The sequence below is a fragment of the Myxocyprinus asiaticus genome, chromosome 7 (assembly GCF_019703515.2).
Source record: "Myxocyprinus asiaticus isolate MX2 ecotype Aquarium Trade chromosome 7, UBuf_Myxa_2, whole genome shotgun sequence".
Classification (NCBI taxonomy): Eukaryota; Metazoa; Chordata; class Actinopteri; order Cypriniformes; family Catostomidae; genus Myxocyprinus; species Myxocyprinus asiaticus.
The window spans coordinates 32,643,053-32,663,514 of NC_059350.1; the positions used below are offsets into that span (position 1 = coordinate 32,643,053).

The 20,462-nt window shown below is 39.3% G+C and overlaps 2 protein-coding genes across 2 annotated transcripts; one reads left to right on the forward strand and one right to left on the reverse strand.

The window, feature by feature from the left end:
- Nucleotides 1-50: 50 nt before the first annotated feature.
- LOC127443645 (lipoyl synthase, mitochondrial) lies at nucleotides 51-13,335 on the reverse strand. Its single transcript, XM_051702375.1, has 11 exons — nucleotides 13,215-13,335; nucleotides 12,755-12,927; nucleotides 12,095-12,188; nucleotides 11,643-11,723; nucleotides 11,355-11,511; nucleotides 11,188-11,245; nucleotides 10,681-10,809; nucleotides 1,044-1,189; nucleotides 860-930; nucleotides 570-681; nucleotides 51-435 (listed from the first exon to the last, which is right to left on the reverse strand). The coding sequence occupies exons 1-11, from the start codon at nucleotides 13,302-13,304 to the stop codon at nucleotides 368-370; spliced, it is 1,179 nt and encodes a 392-aa protein (XP_051558335.1). The 5' UTR covers nucleotides 13,305-13,335; the 3' UTR covers nucleotides 51-367.
- Nucleotides 13,336-13,974: 639 nt separating this feature from the next.
- Nucleotides 13,975-19,181, forward strand: LOC127443655 (60S ribosomal protein L9-like). The gene is made up of 7 exons (XM_051702390.1): nucleotides 13,975-14,135; nucleotides 14,246-14,361; nucleotides 14,496-14,591; nucleotides 17,496-17,628; nucleotides 17,791-17,871; nucleotides 18,426-18,544; nucleotides 19,021-19,181. The coding sequence occupies exons 1-6, from the start codon at nucleotides 14,036-14,038 to the stop codon at nucleotides 18,530-18,532; spliced, it is 633 nt and encodes a 210-aa protein (XP_051558350.1). The 5' UTR covers nucleotides 13,975-14,035; the 3' UTR covers nucleotides 18,533-18,544; nucleotides 19,021-19,181.
- The last annotated feature ends 1,281 nt before the right edge of the window (nucleotides 19,182-20,462 follow it).

Here is a 20,462-nt window from a genome sequence, read left to right on the forward strand (position 1 = left end):
ATTCTGTTTATATCAGGTTAATGATATGGACACAATATACAGATCTTTAATTCTATTTCTTAAACCCAAAATATTGTACAACACTGTTAATTGCAGTCTCTTAAATACATTAGCATGGCCTTTATTTGCTGCTTTGAGCAATGAAGGTGACATTACCCAGTTGTGAAATGCTTCACTCTTTGTGAAGCCTGACCATGTGTCTGTGGCTGGTTTATTGAAATTATTGTAACTTTATGTTTATAGAAAGTTACAACCAATATAATGAGTTTTATTTGTAATAACTAAGCTGCATAGTCTTTGTATAGACTGCAGAGAGAGAGACAGAAAAGATAAGAGGGGACAGTCAGAAAGATATTGTTCAACAGTTTTACTCCGCTGTCGTTGTTGTCCCTTCAGTCTTCCTTTTTTCCAGCAGATTCTTCAAGAAGAACTCACCTAAGAAATAAAGAAATAGCACAAGACAGAATGTTTACACAAATAATGTAACAGTCTGTGCAAGTGTGTGTGCTTCATGAGCATTGAACAGGTGTTTATGTGAAAGCCTTTGTCAGACAGAAACAAACAGTTACCTGCTTTGTAAGAGGAGCGCACAAGTGGCCCGCTGGCTGTGTAGACAAATCCCATCTCCTGGCCAATCTTCTCCCAATACAAAAACCTCTCAGGAGTGACATATTCTTCCACCTTTAAAGACACACATTTAGTGATGCATGTTAGCTGTGTCATGTAACAGAACAAAACTGAAATGGTGTATGGCTTAGAGAGGAAATGTAGCCGGTTGGTGTTGAATTATTCGTCATGGGGTTACTGGTTAGTGTCTTATGTGGTGTTGGGTTGATTATATTTTTGTATCGTTTCATACCTTGAGATGGCGTTTGGTTGGCTGCATGTACTGCCCCAGTGTCAGACAGTCCACTCCAGCATCTCTCAATTCTGCAAGAAAACAAATAACTCTCATTTGCTAACATCTGCATATTTATTTCCACCCCTGACATACATAAAATACATCTGTAACTCACTTGCTTCAGTGTGTTGCAGCATATTACCTTTCAAAGTGGCATGTATCTGTGCATCTGTCTCTCCCAGTCCCAGCATGATAGAAGTCTTCGTAAGAACACTGGGTTTCACTTTTTTAGAATGTCGTAAAACACACAGTGATTGGTCGAAGTTAGCACGAGGGTCACGCACATACCTAAGGGTCAAAGATCAGAGGTAGATACTGAGATAAGCCATGAACTCCAAAGAGTTGGACACCAGTGAGATTTACTACAGTGGTGTTACTACATTGAGAACGACAAAGAATGAGACCTCAGTTTAGCCTGAAGCTGTACGGCAAAAAAAAGTCTCCCGGGGGAGCATGTCCCCGGACTCCCCTAGATATAAGTTTGTACAAGGCAGATTTCTGTGTGTATCCTCAGATGAAATCCTGCAGGCGCCCATGATGAGAACTACAAGGTTACTGATTCATTTGATAAGTTAGATGAGCTATATTTCTGCCATCTGGTGGTGATTGTATGTGCTACAGCACACAAATAAGCAGGACAAGGGCAAAACACAAGGAACCTTTTTTACTTTTCTCATTTTGGATGCCACCCTATGAAAAATGTCTGTGCTTTCAGACATTTTACAAAACATCAAAATATGTTCTTCAATAGAACACAGGTTAAATTAAAATTGATTCCAGGGCTCAATAACAGGGATATTTTTCTGCTGGGCTGGTCAGGCAAGTAGTTGAAATTTGTACTTTCCTGGATAACATTTTCAATGGCCCACACCATCAAAAATTATAAATTGTATTTTTAGCAATGTAATTTAATGTGTGCCAGAGAAAAATATTTGTATATTTCTAGGGTGACCATACATCCTCTTTTCCCGGATACGTCCTCTTTTTCAGACCTGAAAAAAGCATCCGGCCAGGATTTAAAAATTTGCTAATAATGTCCGGGATTTGGCTTTTTGTCTTTATATTGATTTGCTCTCTACAGTTAGGACAATTATACTTGTGTATTTGGTACTGTGCATCAGTTTTCACGTGTTAACCTCCTTATGTGATTTTCTGTCTGAGAGAGGCAGAGTGCGTACTCTTTCAAATAACTTTTTTTACACACTCTCTCTCGCCTGCACAATCTCTGCGTATGTGTGTGCGAAAGATATTGTAGATACCTGCTCTGCCACTCTCAGACATAGAGCGCATCTCTCGGTCCCTTTACAGCAAGAAATCAGTAGTGTGGCAAGCATTGTGTGTATGCAGTAGTATGCAGGGCCGTAGCTAATGGGGTGAAAGATGGTAATGATTCTAAGGGCCCACAGGTCCAGGTGGGGCCGACAACAAATTTTAAAAAGTATTTTTTCATATAAAAGGGGCCCAGAGCAATATACAGTAAGGGGGCCCAGAATTCATCACTACGGTCCTGGTAGTATGGTAACCTGAGCGTTCCCTTTCAAGTCAGTCACTTCGATGCCTCATCAGTTGCTGATGCTATGCGGACCCTATGCCATCGCGCTGTGCTACTTTGGGCTGCAAGCATCACCGTGACAACCGCCCCACCACGGTGGCAAAGTGCCACCGGCAGTTATGCATGTGACGTAAACATATCAACTTACAGAAAAGGTTTAGGTTAAACCTTATGAAACTTGAAATCAATTCCTGAAATAATGTCATTTAATGAGTATAATGAAGTATTAGATCTTTAGTATCTGTGTTGTGGATTCTTTAAAAAAACATTTTTTTTATGATTAACATTTTTATTCAAAAACACAGAAAAGCAAAACATAAATACACAGAATCAACTTTTAACACCCGCTATCAACCCTCCCCATCCCCAACCCCACCCCGACCCTCAACAAACACCCCTGTGGTCATACATGTGCACATACAAAAGAAAAAAAAAGTATATAAAAATATAAAAATCACACATTATAACAACTACCCCTCTCTCTCCACTGTTCCACCCCGAGAACCCTCCAAGAACGCCAAGTATCTACCCCATTTCCCAACAAACAAACCCAAATTCCCCAGTCTTCTAGATGACCCTTTTTCTAAAGCCGCCACCCTCCCCATCTCCGAGCACCACTCCTGAAATGGGGGCACTCCAGCCGACTTCCAACCCCTCAAAATCACCTGTCTGGCGAACATAACACTGGTTAGGACCCAATCCTCCACATGTTTATTCCCCACATTGATGATCACCCCATCTCCCAAAATACAGAGTCTGGGGCAAGATGAAACCTGAGTGCCCAAGACATCACATAAAAAACCTTGCCAAGCTCCTCCAAGTTTATCTCAGAATCAAGAGAATCTTTTTGCTCAGTCGTCAGTTTAGGGAGTTCTAATGGTTCCACAAAATTTCTAATATCCTCATCAGTAGACAAAGATGTGGAACTATAGAGATCAAGATAGAATTCTTTAAAAGCATTATTAATATCAATGACCGAGGTAAAAATTTCACCACCAGCAGATTTCACTGAGGGAATGGTAGAAAAAGACTCTCTCTGCTTTATATATCTAGCCAAAAGCTTCCCTGCTTTGTCCCCCAACTCAAAGTATGACTGTCTTGCCCTGAATAACCAAAACTCCACCTTCCGTGACAAAATAGTATTATATCTTTATTTCAATCGGGTCAATTCTCTGAGGCCATCAGAGGACATTCGGTGCTTCAGCTCTGCCTCGGCACTTTTAATATTCCCTTCCAACTCCACGAGTTCTCGTGCTTTGGATTTGTTGATGAATGAGGCACACTGTAAGATTTGACCCCTAAGAACCGCCTTAAGTGCCTCCCAAGGCACGCCCACAGAGGATACTGAGGACTAGCTGGTCTCAATATAAACATTGATTTCAGCCTTTAACATTTGTTGGAAATCAGGATTTTGCAAAAGGGATACATTAAGGCACCAACTATATTATTTCTTTTTCTCCATATGTGGCAACACCTCTAAATTCACCAAATGTTTCCAATTTAGCAATCAACAACAGATGAAATGAGGGACTTAGATATATATATAAAAAAAAATCTATTCTAGAATAAATCTTATGGACTGATGAAAAAAATGTATAGTCCCTACCAGATGGGTTTAAAAGTCTCCAAATATCTGTAAGACCAAGATTTTTACACATCCTGTGAAGCGTCAATGTTGCTCTAGGGAGCTTGCACACTTCTGAGTCCATCAAAAATTAAAGTCTACTCCCAATATTACTGTATATCATGAGGGGTGCCAGCAGCTTGCAACATCCCTTCAAGCTCTATAAAAAAGCCCTGATCATCAGCGTTAGGTGCGTAAATATTAGCCAAAATCAACCTTTACCCTAATTTATCTTTAATCTGTTTGAGACATTTGAATTGTAGATGTTTACTTATCAATGTAATGACTCCCCTGCTCTTACTTGAGCCAGCACTAAAGAAAACATGTCTACCCCATATCTTCCCAAATTTTTCAGCTTGCTGCGGGGAAAGATGCATTTCTTGAAGAAACACTATATCAAATTTCTTTCGTTTAAGAAAAGAAATAACCTTCCTTCTTTTTATGGGGTGCCCCAACCCATTCACATTCCACATGGAGAGAGACAATCCACTCATATTAACATTTGTTTTTTTTCCCTTTTTCTCCCAATTTGGAATGCCCAATTCCCAATGTGCTTTTTTAAGTTCCCGTGGTCGTGTAGTGATTTGCCTCAGTCTGGGTGGCGGAGGACGAATCCCAGTTGCCTCCGCGTCTGAGACCGTCAACCCGTGCATCTTATCACGTGGCTTGTTGAGCACGTTGCCACGAAGACATAGCGTATGTGGAGGCTTCACGCCATCCACCGTGGCAACCACACTCAACTCACCACATGCCCCAGAACGAACCACATTATAGCGACCATGAAGAGTTTACCCCATGTGACTCTACCCTCCCTAGCAACCAGGCCAATTTGGTTGCTGAGGAGACCTGGCTGGAGTCACTCAGCACGCCCTGGGATTTGAACTAGCGAGCTAGTGAACTCCAGGGGTGGTAGCCAGCGTATTTTACCACTGAGCTACCCAGGCCCCCACTCATATTAACATTAACAAAAAATAGATTGTGTGTCAAAAATAAAATGATAAAGACTACATTAACAAAAAATAGATTGTGTGTCAAAAATAAAATGATAAAGACTACATTCCAACATTAGTGCAACAGTCAAACCCCGAACTTCCCCCCAAACCAAACAAACAGAAAAAAGAAAAACGTGTGCATTAATGTGCACGACAGCGCCAACTGGTGTCCATCCCTCTAACCTCAAACCGTCCATGTACGCCTACGAGAGCCCCCGCGATAACTTTGCCGTCGGATTGCTCAAGTCTGGTGTTTCTATACAAATTTTGTGAGACAGAATTACATAACAGAAAATAATCTATAACACTCCAGCCAATAGGCAGAATAAACACAAAGAACATGTAGATTAATTCACAAAACTGTCCTGAAGCTGTGTTCCTCCAAAAAACACCACAAAAAAACAAAAAAATAGCTGTTCAGTTTCCTCGGACAGTCAAACGAATGCTCAGTGAGCCGGCTATTCATGAGCGCAGCAGATGACCTAATCCTTCCAATGTCCTGCAAAAAAAAAAAAAAAAAATACTCCACAAAACAAACTCCAGCCAATAGGAGGCATAAACACAAGGAACGTGCAGATTCATCCATAACTGTCCCGAAGGAGTGTTATTCCACAAAACAAACTCCAGCCACTAGGCGGAACCAGCACAAAAAGAAACAAAAAAGGCGCCTAGCTTCCTCGGACGGTCAAGTGAATGTTTAGTGAGACAAGCTCACTTGTCTGCAACGTGAGAAACACACCATGACTTCCTCAGTCCATTGATTTTATGAAAGATAGCGCTTGTTGTGGGCAAGTAAATATTTTGCGGCCATCCTTAGTATCTATTCTCAGTTTGGCCGGGAACATCAGTGTAAAAGCGACCTTCCGTTGATGTAAGAGTTTCTTGCATTCCTTGAATCGATCACGTTTCCCTCATCAAATTCGCAAAGTCTGGGAACAAGAAAATGCAGTGGTTCTTTCAAGAAAGCCTTCCTTTACTCCTCGCCTCGCGAGATCAGGGAGATCTTTATCGGAGATCTTTATCGGACAATCTCAGAAATTTGGTCAGAATTGATCGAGGCCTGTCTCCCTCCGTGGACCTCTGAGCCGGATCTCCAGCCGGATTTCCAGCTTATGGCCTGTTATGTCGAGCAGACTCAGGAAGAGCTCTTCTAGGAATTTCACCATATCTCGGCCTTCTTCGTTCTCAGGAATTCCAACAATTTGGATGTTGTTTCGCTGATTACGATTCTCAAGGTCTTCCAGTTTTTCCCAAACGTGTTCCAAATCTACTTTGGTCGCTAGTGGATTAGCAGCTAATTCCCTCTCCGATGACTCCAGATAATCAATCCATTTCTCAACATCCCCCATTCTTGTAACCAACTCAGTGAATTTCGTCTCCATGGCCGTAATCGATCAACGTATTACAGCAAGATCCTCCAAGTCTGCTACGACCTTCGCCAGCATTGCCGACATACTCGACAGCTGACACTGAATCTCTCCCACCGCACCATCCAAACTGAGTCCCTGGTCTGCGGTCCTGTCAGGGGTATCAGCTTGAGCACGTAAGTGTCTTTTAATGTCTTCAGAGTCCGAGGATTTTGAATTCTTTGACATATTGACCTCACAGTACAGTTATGGAACAGTGTGTATCGAATCTCACCGGTTTATGACACAAAAAGAATGAAAAACTAGCAAAGTGTGTAGAGCTCGCTGTTCACACGTCTGACCTTTGCATGGCGTCACGCGACTCCCCCCGTGTTGTGGATTCTTTATCCCAGAGGCGTATTAATTTTTCATTTTTTTTGATGAAAAATTTGACTTCTTGATTTTGCTCTATAGAGCAGTGTTGAATAAACAGTAACAGTGTTTTCACAAGTACGCATTTAGGGCGCAACTCAAGCCAAACGGCCACCACGTGTGCGTCCCATTCAGAAGTGATCATCCTTATGCCCTATTCCCTTCGAAGACTTTACCATCCACTGTGAGAGCTTTGAAAATAATGATCATTCGAAACTCACTTTTTAAGTCATTTTTATTGGAAATTCTGATCGAAGCAATCTTACAGCTTGATCGGGATTGTTTTCCCTTTCAAAGTGCCCTTCGGAATTTAATTTATCCCATTTGGAAAGCAGGGCATGATTGGTGTAACTACACGTCCATTCGTCCCTGACTGAAGTTACAATCTCAAAATCCCTTCACAACCTCACTCACAGGAAAGTTTATTCGTGATATCATGTCAACAAACAACACGAAAAAAGGGCTCACGTCCGGTTTATGCGCTGTATCTAGAACTCAAGCTCCGTTGTGCATTCGCTGACTTCATTGATTCACAGATTTAAGTTCTAATATTATATTAATGTTATTGATATAGCTGATTAGGCTCATACATTGGTTAGGCCTATATATAAGATGCATTTAAAAATAGGTGATAAAAAGTGCTTCAGTTTACTGGGGATCATGCACGGGGCAATCCTCACAATACTCTCTCTACAAGCTCAGCTGCTCAAGCTCCACTGTGCATTCGCTTCATTGCAGATGCAAGTTGTAATATTATATTTATGCTGTTGATGGCTTGTTTATCTCATATATTTATATGATGCGTATGAAAATAGGTGATTAAAAAAGCGCTTAAGTTTAATAGGGATTGGTGCTTCCACCTCTCGACATGAATCTTAGATGAAAAAAAAAAAATCCTTACAATATTAAGAGTGGATCTTTTGAATAAACAATGTTTTATTCAACAAGGTTTTTCATCTTCTAAAACATTGTCACTGCATTGGTAATATCTTGCAGTGTTGTTTACTTCTCATCAACAATGTTTGAATTAAAAATGTTTAAATTATTCTCATAATCCCGTCTTTGTTAACAGAATCAAATAACACCTCAAACGTTTGTGTGTAATTTCGTTGACGAGATTAACACCGCGTTAAGTAAAAGCATCTGACAATTGGCACCCAACCACTACGGTGGTAACATATTGCTACCGTAACAGCCCTGGTGCTACTGATAGCACACACATATTGCACTACTAGCCAAGTAAGTAGAAAGCACAAACCCAATCTCCTCTTCGTATTAAATAATAGGAAGGAAGGAGAGTTAGAATGTCCCATCGAAGGGATAGAGGTTAACAATGACACTAGCCATCGTGTAGTGAGACATTGCGTACAATCACATATGTATATGTGTTATTATGCATCCGCATTGCAATGGAGAAGCATAAAAAAGCCAGCCTGGTAGCAGGACATATGCAGTACCCAGAGGACACAAAGAGTTTAACTCTCCTTCACAGCCAAGACCTGGGAAGAGAGATAGGAAACATCCAAGTTATAAAACCAAAAATTTTAGGGGAAGCCCAGCCTGCTGCCAGACAGATGTCCTGCAAGGACACACCATTCACCCAAGCCCAGGAGGAAGTCAAGCCCCTGGTTGAGTGGGCCCATACCCCTATGGGACACTGCACTGAAGGGGCAGGTTTACCCGTCTCTTCGGCATATTGATGACTTGAATACATTCACTAGCAACTGTTATAACCAAAAGGTAATCATCATCTTCTTAACCATGTGCAGTTGTTATCATTACGAATGTTAAAGGTCATTTGTATATATTAGACCTCTGAGGGGTGACTAGAGGTCTGACCAATGTCAGGAATGACACAACAGTGCTTACTAATTTGCCCGGCTCCCGGAGAGCTAATATAAATTTATATTTTATATAAATTTATATTTATATATAAATTTATATTTTATATAAATAAATTATTGATGAAATAAAGCAAGAATTTTATTGTGTTTAAGTTTTAGGTCATTATTGTACCACATGTATTTACTGACACAAATGCATTATTAGGATTAATCACTAAAAGTATATTTCTGCCTAACCTTGCTCTGTTGCATTTGGACGTATTGTTTTCTTGTCATATTTGTTCCAGCTGGATAAGGCCTGTGTTCCAGTGAGGCTTGACTCAACCTTGGGGAAAGATAGCAAATGTTGCGTTCTGTCTAATGATGTCATTGTAGGGATCGTTCAGAGTTTTGAGAGTCATGTGACTTAGCCAGAGGAACTGAAAAGTGAACTGAACTAAAACTTAAAACTTGAACCCTTATCTGCTGACCAACTGAGACTTTGTGGTTCCAGCTAATCAATATTATGTTTTTAATTAACATCATTTGCATAGTTTAACAATTCACCATGCGTGAAAAGTTTCCATAAATATCTGTATGGTTAACCTATCAGAAGCCTGTAAGCTTGTAAAGATGCCGTCAACTCATTTGCATTAGCCTATTACTGTTAGCCATTGTTGTATTGCAATTTAGTTTGAGGTTAGATCCTCAACATATTTTCTGTTTCTGTCTCCTGCCTTTGGAAATGTGGATACATTTTTCTTCAGTAAACTCTCTCTCAACTGACTGAAACCTCAACTCTGACTCCTGGTCTTCAATGTTCATACTGGTCTCTTTAATGGGTATAACTTTATTACCTTACAGGACGCCTTGCGATAAGCGAGCGCAATGGCATCAACCACCCAATGAGAAAGTCTTTGCTTAGAGATGGCCAAACATTTCAAGTGGTCTCCAAAAGAAACAAAGAGCTGCTCCGTCAGCCTGAACTGACTTGCATGATCATGTACATGTGCAGCACCCTGACAGGGCAGAGTTTATGCAATATCTGTGCCTCGACCGTTTCAAAGGGAGGAGGAGAAAAAGCACTCAAGGTGACTACCTGAGCCCTAAAAGGAGTGGTCAACACTTTTGGCACATAACCGCACCTAGGTTTAAGCACAGCCTTTGATAAGCCAAGCCCAAAATCCAGACAATAATCATGGACCGATAGGGACTGAAGATCTCCCACACGATTCATTGAAGCTAGAGCGAGTAACAGCGCAATCTTCAAGAAGAGTGCTTGCAAGCTCGTCGCCTCCAGCGGCTTAAACAGTGGACCTGTAAACGTGTTTAAGACAAGTGTTAAGTCCCAGACTGGGACCGTAGCAGGTCGTCTCACTCCCACAAAAATCTGATGATCAAAATGTGCTTGCCCATTGTCTTCTAACAGCTCCAACAGCTCAGAAAACCAGAGGTATGAATCTCAAGAATGGATGGTGATGAAGGTGGTGACATTTATATGCCCATGATGACGCACCCATCAGGGGTGGAGCATCAAGCGTCATCTGCCAATAGATTTCCGTGATTGTAAAGGGCTTCAGAGATCATCACTCCTGGGAGGAGCTCCCCATAGAGTCAGCAACTGACGCAGCATTGAAATGACCAACTTGAAAGGGAACAAGCCCTGTGTCTCCATTCACATACTATCCATACTAAATATTATGTGACAAGCACAAAACGTCAGCCAAAGAAGAGTTTGTCAAAAAAAAAAAAAAAAACTTTAGGGAAGTAAGCTACACCTGGGTACAGTAGGAGGACTGAAAAGTGTAAAGTGTAGTAGTATAATTATTATTATTTTATTTTATTTTTTTACGGCATCTAATCTTTTCTGTTTTTATTTATGTTGTTGTATTTTATTTTATGGCATTATTAAATGTATTCATGTTAATATTCATTAAATGTATTAAATACATTTAATGAATAGTACCTCATTGATTGCAGCTGTAGAAAGTGACGGTACAATGCACAAACCTCTGTAACTCTCGGACCGTCTCTACGTTGTGAGCATAAACATCAAGACCAGACAGAGCAATTTTCTCCACTGCTGCAAGATCACCACGGAAATCAGGAGTCAAACACTCAACCATAATATTAGGGTTCCTAAGAGAGAAGACATGTGTATGAAAGAAACAGAAGAAGGACAACAAAGTGATTCTAATGAAAAGTCTTTTACAAACATAAAAAAATTTAAGTAATATTTCACCCAAGAATTAAATCATTTTGCTTTGGAAGAGTCATATGAACAACTTTTATGATATATATATATATATATATATATATTTTTTTTTTTAATCAGTCGGGTTTACAATGAACAGTTGATGAATGACAAGAGCTATGTAAAGATTCTTTAACAAATAATCTTTTCATGTTATATGGAAAAATAGCAGCAACATGAATGACATGGGGGTGAATAATAATAGAATTTAAATTTTTAGGTGAACTGTTCCTTTAACTAAACTCTCAGAGTAATCTCTGTACCTCTCTTTAAGGTTGGAGACAGTCTGTGCAAAGTGCTCAGCCCCACCATCAGGAATGTCTGTTCAACACAATAAAATGATTATTTGCTTGATCATACCATACGTTTAAGAACAATTAGAAGTTTAATTCAACTTGTAGATTGCTGGTGCTTTATTGTGTTTCCTCACCATCTCTGTCCACTGATGTGAGTACTACATAGTCCAGCCCCCAGGCTGCGATGGCTTTAGCTGTGTTATGCGGCTCGTCAGGGTCAAGAGGCGGAGGACGTCTCGCTGTTTTAACCGAACAAAACCTACAGCCACGTGTACATGTGTCCCCCATTAACTATGGAAAGAGAAATGTATCAAGCATACATGTTAATTCAAACTTTGCTGGGGAAGTTAACAAAGAACTACTTTTTGAAAGAGAATTACATTATGGTAATTAAATGTGTGTTTCCCAGCCAATACTATTACCATAATGGTAGCCGTGGCAGTGGAATACTCTCCTCCCCCCCAGCATTCTCCGATATTGGGACACCTGGCCTCCTCGCAGACCTGCAACCATAGTAACAACAGTCTGTACTTCCTGTACCACAGGCCTATACACAACATTTTGACCACTGAAATTAAAATCTGTTTCGTGCAATCCGATCACAAGTGGTAAACATGGTCTAAAATGTTTTTGATCTGATTTGCAGTGCAAATGCTAATGCATCCTGATCCATCCCGGACTCACCTACTCACCTCAACTACTGAACTAAAACAAAGGTTTTAAACTTTGCCGGTCATCGACTTTCAAGGAAATGAGACCGAGACGGATTTTAATACCAGTATAAATGATGTAAACAGGACCTTTGAAATATCAAGTTGTCAGCACTGTGTCAGGCCAAGTGCTCAATTGTCAGATGGGTTTTTTAGACACTCACTGTGTGAAGGTTTAAATCTCGGAGTGTGTTTTTCAGTTTGTTGTAGTTTTTTCCAACAGGGATCTCTGTTTTCAGCCAAGGTGGTAGTCTCAGTCTGAGAAAATTAACACAGATGGTTAAATCACATGGACTGAACTTAATAGTACGTTAACGTAAAATTGTTAAATAAGTTTAATTATGAAGTATCTATCACATAATAACCATCTTAAATTCATAAATTGGTCTCTACCAGCATAAGAACGTTCAAAGTCTGCATGCATTCAGTCAATCAATCGGCAAAACTATTAAAACACATATTTTTTTTTAACTTTGTTTTAAAAAAAGTACTGTGGCAATATAATGGTACAGTGATGGTATCATCAGATGGCAATACCATGGTACTTTGATGTATACCATGGTACTAAATGATTTCCACATTAATTTACCATGATATTTACATGGTACTCCAAGGTACTTCAAATAATTACATGGTACCATCACTACGGTACACGTCAAAACAAACAAACAAACTTTTTTGGTTAGAAAATTTGTGATCTGTTTATTAATTTTTCCAACCTTATTCTGTGATTACACTGCCACGTACTACAGACCCATAACTGTAACTGATGAAAGTGTTATTGAGCATTATTGAAAGTGAATAAGTGGTGTCCATAACATTACCTTTCTCCCTTCTGTCTCTTCAGGTTGCCCCTGTATTCCTCCCACTTGCTCTTTTCTGAAAGCTCTCCAGATATAAAGTCCTGCAAGTTCAGCCCATTTTCTTTTATCTCTTTCTTTCTCTCTGTGAGTGTGGCTGATGTGTTGGCAGCAGTGGTCAGTCTGTTACAGTAATCCTGTGACCAGCAGAACAAAATAAGAAAACTGCTGATTGACTTAAATTCCTTAACTCTCATTCTGGTTATGAAATTCTCATCTCACGGTATTGTCAATTCAACTACTACTCTATTTAGGAACATGAAATGAGTGGAAAACCAAAATATGTTTAATCAGTGGATATTAGACTGATATACTACTACAGTAACCCCTGCATTGACCTGCATTACAGAGCACCGGTAGATAACACCTATTTGATATTATGCATATGTACAGTAAAAATGGAACTAAAACAGAAGGAACTTACATGAGACACCTCAAAGCATTTTGACGGTAAAAAGAGATGATTTGTGGAATATCTACACGCAACAGAACAACTCCGGCTGATCAACGCCATGACTTTGTCATTGACAGCACTCACTCTGACATCGATTAACTCACACTTTACTTCGCACTGCACATTTATAACACTGACATTCTGTGGATATGATAGCTATGACAAACGCATGAATGCCATTTATTTTTGTGTATAAAATAATAATGTATCAATTTAAATTAAAGATTTTCTAGACCTGATTGAAATAATGGTAATTGATTTATCGTGCCTTGGCAATTGGGCGATGACGCACGTAACACGTTGAAGTTACATTTACGTCATGACGTCCTTTCTACTTCCTTTCCTCCTTAATCGGCGAGGTAAGAACATGGCGCATCCTGTCCTTGCGCATTTTAATCAAGTGCAATCTGGACAAATGTCAAATCCGTTGAGCATGCCCAGTGTCTCGAGACTTTGTTCACATGTTCGTGAAAATATCTGTGGTTGTATTACTGTTAAATAACCCGATGCTGATTGATAATCGCATACTGACTTGTCAGTGTTTATCTGCTAGCTAGCTTTAACTTGTGGGCCGAATCAAGCACATCATTCATTTAGTACATTGACATTATAAGATAAGACGTGTCTCGTCACGCTAATAGTAATGGGAAAATAGTTTTTTCAAACCGACTAAATGGTCAAAAAAATACTAGCATTGCTAAATGTTACCTGGATGTAATTGACTTTTTTGTTTCTGTGGCATGCCGGGTGTGGGCTGTGTAATCTAAAACAATAAAGACGCAGTGCAATTTATGACAGGCACAAGTAGTCATATTATTGCTAATCGCTTGTTTATTTCCTTCAGAATGAAGACCATTCTCAGTAACCAAACTGTGGACATCCCCGACAACGGTATGTCAACCTCCAAGCGTCATGTGTGTGAATTGAGCTCCCATCCCATGTATATGATTGTTTCTTAATCCATACTCTCTATTTTAATAAATCTAATCGTTTCGTTACAGTCGAGGTGTCCCTTAAGGGTCGCACAGTTGTGGTAAAGGGACCCCGTGGCACTCTCCGCCGCGAGTTCAACCACATTAACCTGGAGCTCAGTCTGCTGGGCAAGAAACAGAAAAAGGTTTGTATCCTCAATTTATAAACATGAATGAGTTAATTGCATTCAATAGAGTAACTTTCAAAATGTGAAGGAGAGTGTGTACAGGCTAAGAGCATCACAGTGTGTGGAATATCAGTGGATGATTTGTGTTTCAGTTGCGTGTGGACAAGTGGTGGGGTAACAGGAAGGAGCTGGCCACAGTCCGCACCATTTGCAGTCATGTACAAAACATGATCAAGGGGGTCACCCTGGTGAGTAAATTAAATTTGACCTCCTACAAGGAATTCCTTAATGACACAAGAAGCCTACTAGGGTTGTCATGTTCATGAGCTGAGTTTTGACCCAACTATTTTTATTCAAATTGTGAAATTGCGCTAAAAGAAAACCTGAATGGAAACGCTTAATATGCAGAAACTCTTTTCTGAAGTTTTGTATAATTCAGAACGCCCATTAAGGGGATTGCAACAGTTTATTCTCATAACCGATGACGTGTTATGACCGTTTGTAAAGCACTATGACAATGCGCTTATCATTTGGTACAGGTGTCAATAGCTTGTGTGACTGGCTCAACGAAGGGCCCAACCATGGCACGCAATTTTTCAAACATAGACCTGCTTAGTCAGAAATGCTTAACCCGCAGCTCGTTGTTAAAGTCCACAAGAACTGTTTGTGTGTGGGCGTTCCCAGGTATTTGGAGGTTGGCGGTGTTTGGGAATAGCCATTTGAGTCCTCATTAAACCGTGTTTCCACTATCAGGCCAAATGAGTGCTAGTGCGTGCCAGGGCTAGTTGCCACTGTCACTTCCGAGGCTGCATCATGACAACGGCCAAGCCCCCTGGCCTGCCGATTACCCTTGAGCCAGAGGAGGCCAACTAGGGATTGTGGTGAGGTCAATGGTTGATTCAGGTCAGAGGTTTCAGCACATACTCATTCCCAATCATTCATATCTAGCTACTAGTTTACCTCAATAGAGAACGGAGGATCATCAGTATTGGTCAGTAGATGAAATCAGGGGTCTTCTGACTGATGGAAATGTGCAACATCAGATCGGTGGCATCTGTCGAAACAAAGATGTGATTAATTTTGTCAAAATAATTTTGTCGCCGCACTTGCCAAGTTGTATATCCAGCGCAGAATGCTACTGGTTTGGGAAAAAATTAAAACATTTGTGTACACAGTACAAATCTGTGTTAATTTTGAGGGCTAACTAGTTTCCAGAGTCTGATACCTCAGCTTGAGTTTCCATTCTTGCTTGTGAAATGGGCAGGTTGTGTGACGTTGGCACCAGAGCGGGGTATTGAGGGTGGGATTTAGGGCATTGCTTGCAGGGCTGTTGGCCCGATAGTGGGAATGTAGATCGATTTTGGTCTTGTGGCTCAAGGTTTGAGGCAGTTGGCCCTGGCTGACAAGTTGATTGCACTGTTCCGATAGTGGAAAAGCAGCTATTATATGAGCTGATACACTTATTTTGCAACATCTCTTGGCAGCAATTAATAACTATGTAAAATTTCCCTATTACAATAAATGCAACTCTCCCCTAAGCAAGGAGATTGTTCAGCTGTTCCGTGACACAGGGCGGTAGGGCTGAACTGTTTGGACAAAAAAATCTAATTGCGATTTTGAAAAAAAAAATTGATTGCAATTTAAACTGCGATATGATAAAAAAACTTGTGATTCCTTTTAACCAAAATTAAACCATGTTTTGCCCATGCTTTACTGCAAACCGGAAATACTGTTCTAGAAAGGGTGTTCACACTTGAGTCCAAAAAAAAAAAAATATATATATATATATATACACACACACATCACAATCACTTAATGATAATACTTTTGAAACTGTCAACTTGAATTTTATATTATTGCTATAATAATTAGTTGTTATATTAAATTGTTATTTATATATATATATATATATATATATATATATATATATATATATATATATTGTATAATAATTATTATTACTATAATTTATTATTATGTTATAGTAATTTATTTCTTTAGTAATAACTTACTATGCAGTCCTGGTAAACCCTCAGCCTTTATTTTTCGGTGGAAGCTTTTATTTTGAAAACTGAAGGGATGGAAGTTTGTTGTTTGAAGTTGAGTTGACAACAGCCTTTTTAATGCAGTGAAATGCTCTCGTCTGCCTTGCTGTCAACAAAAACCTGCTCTCATAGGGTTATTTTAAATGTGTATAGTAAATTGTAGCGGCGAAACAGAGGTATGTGAAATTACGCGAACCTGGGGCGCTTTAAATAATGCACTTGGTGCACTTTAGCGCACCTAACTGAACTCGGGGCACATCTGTCACTCAGGGCACCAGATAGATAGAGTTTGTCTGTATGGAGCACAAAGCCACTCTGAAACCGCATGTGTAATACAATGATCCTGTTTACATGTATGAAAGCACTACAGACAAAAGAGCCGTGCACATAGGCGCAGCACCGCAGGCAGCGCATTGAGTCTATTTAATTAAATTGCAGCCCTCACGGTTTGAAAAATCACACTGGGTCATATCGCAATCTCGATTTTATTTTGGTTAATCGTTCAGCCCTAGAAGGTCGGCTCCCTAAAGATAATGTGCATAACAGTTTATAGAAGCGTGCAATGTTTTGCGTTTTCTTAAGTTGAATTTTCAGAAATGCGCATAAAAAAAAAAATGCTAAAGATTTGGATGGAAACCCTAGAGATATTGAAAAATGAATGGAAATTAATGAAGTCATGGTAATTTCCATAATGAACATGGATTTTTCTAGTTATGCTCTGATCAAAAATATTTCATGAGGTAAACGTTACTCTTGGGCAGAGTAAAACTACCTCGCAAGCCAAAGAGATGTCTGATATGTGAGAGAATTGGTGTCCTGAGTTGGTTCTTTTCAATAAATTTGTCTGACTGGTTTACGAATCAGTTTGATTCAATTTTGAATTGGTCTGAATTTGAATTAAAAATCTCAACTCAAAGTCATGGAATTCGTTGGTCTAAAAGTGTGGGAAACCTGTATTAGGTGGTTAATGCTGCTTTTTAAAGAGATTGCATATTTGTCCAAAATAGTGCCTTTCTGTCCACAGTCTCTTGCCAAGTCATATTGAAGAGGGGAGGGCATGGTTATCAAGACAATATGTGATGTAATGCATGTTAATTTTGTCTGTAGGGCTTCAGATACAAGATGCGATCTGTATATGCCCATTTCCCCATTAACGTGGTGATGCAGGAGAATGGCTCTCTGGTGGAGATCAGAAACTTCTTAGGGGAGAAGTACATCCGCCGTGTCCGTATGAGGCAAGGTATGTGTACAGACTTTCTTTTGTCCAAACTGGTGTAGTGTCATCACAAAGCCCTTTAATCCTGCTTTATAAAGGTCTCTGCTGACATTAGTGTTTTTCACCATAGGTTTGAACCCAGCTTGGTTGCCATTTGCAATTTTATAGGAAATCTTTTTTGTATAGGTGTATCATGTGCAGTTTCAGCCGCTCAGAAAGACGAGCTGGTTCTGGAGGGTAATGACATTGAGCTGGTGTCAAATTCAGGTGAGCCTACTCTCTTTAGGTTGTACTGTGCCAACAGATGTCAATGTCAGACGTTTACAGATGGTTTGTGCACAAGTTTAAAACCAAGTGTTGGACCATTCTATTTTCATTGAGGTATTTAAAGTATTTGTTAGATTTAATGCTTGATTTAACTCTGTAAGATACCAGTGTTGCAGATAGCAATGTGTTAGATGTTTTCTTATTATCTTTACCACGATGTTGAGTGTCTTGAATAAATAGTGTTGATCTTTTTTTGTTTTTGAATAGACTATGCTTTTACAGATGAAAGGCATAGATCATTCTTTTAAAATCTTAACTTTACCTTCACCCAATCAGTACTAGACCCCAGCATCTATGTATCTTGAGGGTATGTACTAAATTACCCTCACCTTCAGGTCTCAATTGTTACCATGTAGACTACCCTTGGTTGCATAACCTGTGTGTGTGTGTGTGTATGCGCGAGAATGATTGAAGAGACTGGATCTGAGTGCGTGTCTTTAATGTTAGTGTTGGTGTGTACATGCTCCTCACCTCCCCAGCATTTCTTGTTTCAGCGGCCCTTATCCAGCAGGCAACCACAGTGAAAAATAAGGATATCAGAAAGTTCCTGGATGGTATTTACGTCTCTGAGAAGGGAACTGTAGTTGAGGCCGAGTCGTAGAGAACATGAGAGGTTAGAATGAGACCTTCACACGGGACAGGAGCTGCCACTGCCACAGTCTCTTTTCTGTGCATACATTTTTCCTGCTTTTTGTCATTGAGCATGTCTGTCTGTTAATTATTTTCATGATCATTGGTAAACTGGCAAAATTGTCTTTGCAAAAGTGCCAAATTTGAACCAGTGTGTTGATTTTTGATCTAGTTGTTCATTATCTCCTACATCAAAGTATTTCACTTTACAGCATTACTACATTTCATGTTTTTAGGGCTCGATTGCACATTCTCACAATCATTCAAGCATGATGACACTAACAAAGCTTTTCTGAGTTCACAGCTATAACCGCCGACTTGATGTGCATGTTACATGACTAATTTCTGTGTGATACAGCTCTTCTAGCACATGGGGGTTCTGTTTTGGGGAGCACCATGTTGCATGACTGTGCAAACTTGTTTCTCTTAACACCTGTTTTTTTTGGTTCTCTCTTGCAGCTGCTCTGATCCAGCAGGCCACCACTGTGAGAAAAAAGGACATTCGGAAGTTTCTGGATGGCATCTATGTCAGCGAGAAGGGCACAGTTGTGGAACAGCAGGAGGACTAAATTAGTCTCTGTAAAATCTGTCAATAAAGACCAACTCCTTTTCAACCACAATTACTTGTGTGCATGTGTCTTATTTTCATGTCTGTTTTTTTCAAAGGCATGACCGAAATGGTTTGTTTTTTTTATTTATTTTTTAAATGTATTAATATAGACTGCAAAAAATAAAATAAAGGGCCCATGTGTAAATTGCACCATGTGGGCTGGATTGTATTTGTAACTACTAGCTTAATTTACTCTCAAGCCACATGAATCTTGTGCAGTTGAGTTTGGCTCTAAAAATGTTTTGCAACCCATGAGATGACACTTTTATTTGTGTTTATATATATATATATATATATATATATATATAAATATTTATGTAATCAATATTATAATTGGATTACAAGCATCTCTAGATTTTGATTAACAATTGTTAGTGTTAAAGAGTGTTGTTAATTACTGAAAAAGATTGAGGCCAGACTTGCTGATTCTTGAAGAAAGACCTTTCATGTGTAACTGACTTAATCATGATAAAAAAAAAAAAAAGGACACTGTTTTACTTCTTGTCAGGTTACTATTCTCAAATACTGCTTTTTTTTTTTTTTTTTTTTTTTTTTTTTACAAATAAAACACAAAGTTCCAATGGTGCCCAACTGTCCATTACTCTCACCTGAACAACTCTGAAAGGAAGCAAATGTTTGTCCTTAGTGGGTATTGCCTTAATTTCCAGCAGAGGTGGACAGCATGCACATAACTCTTTCAATGTACAATTTAATAAGTAATTATATATTTACAATTGATTTCTTGATGAAATACAAGATTTAGCAATGTAATGGTATCACATCCTACTTTTTGTTGATAATTTCAGTCCAACGTGCAAAATAGCCTGTGAAATATCTACAAAACCACATACAGTTTGCAACAAGTACAGGTAAAAAAAAAAAATTCTGTTTATACAGAATTTAGGCAATTTTGTAGAAGTTACAATTAGGTTTGTATTTCATCTTGTGAATTAAAAAACCAGCAGGTGGGATCATAAGATTCATCTAATCAGAAAGCAGTTATCGTTAATGTGTATTTTTCATCTAACAATATAATGTTTGACGAAATATATTTCATATGATACCTCTTTAATTTGGTTTGTTATACAGTATCTGTTGCATTCACTTCCAACAGATGAGGTACACACCGGAATTTCACTATAACAGCTGGGTAAAAGTGTTACTTAAAAACATATCGATTTAATCTAATTATTGCTGCATTTTACAATTTGGAATATCAACCACTCTCAACAACAACAACACAAAAATGTTACTGTGCGGAACTACGCGGCTTCATCTCTGCGTCATCACG

Excerpts from the sequence above, each read along its gene's own strand:
- LOC127443645 (XM_051702375.1), bottom strand. The coding sequence starts at position 13,304 with ATGGCGTTGATCAGCCGGAGTTGTTCTGTTGCGTGTAGATATTCCACA. Across the intron at positions 12,189-12,754 it reads AAGAGACAGAAGGGAGAAAG|ACTGAGACTACCACCTTGGC; the intron begins GTAATGTTATGG and ends TAATTTTCTCAG. Across the intron at positions 931-1,043 it reads GATACATGCCACTTTGAAAG|AATTGAGAGATGCTGGAGTG; the intron begins GTAATATGCTGC and ends GTTTTCTTGCAG.
- LOC127443655 (XM_051702390.1), top strand. The coding sequence starts at position 14,036 with ATGACAGGCACAAGTAGTCATATTATTGCTAATCGCTTGTTTATTTCC. Across the intron at positions 14,136-14,245 it reads TGTGGACATCCCCGACAACG|TCGAGGTGTCCCTTAAGGGT; the intron begins GTATGTCAACCT and ends GTTTCGTTACAG. Across the intron at positions 14,362-14,495 it reads TGGGCAAGAAACAGAAAAAG|TTGCGTGTGGACAAGTGGTG; the intron begins GTTTGTATCCTC and ends TTTGTGTTTCAG.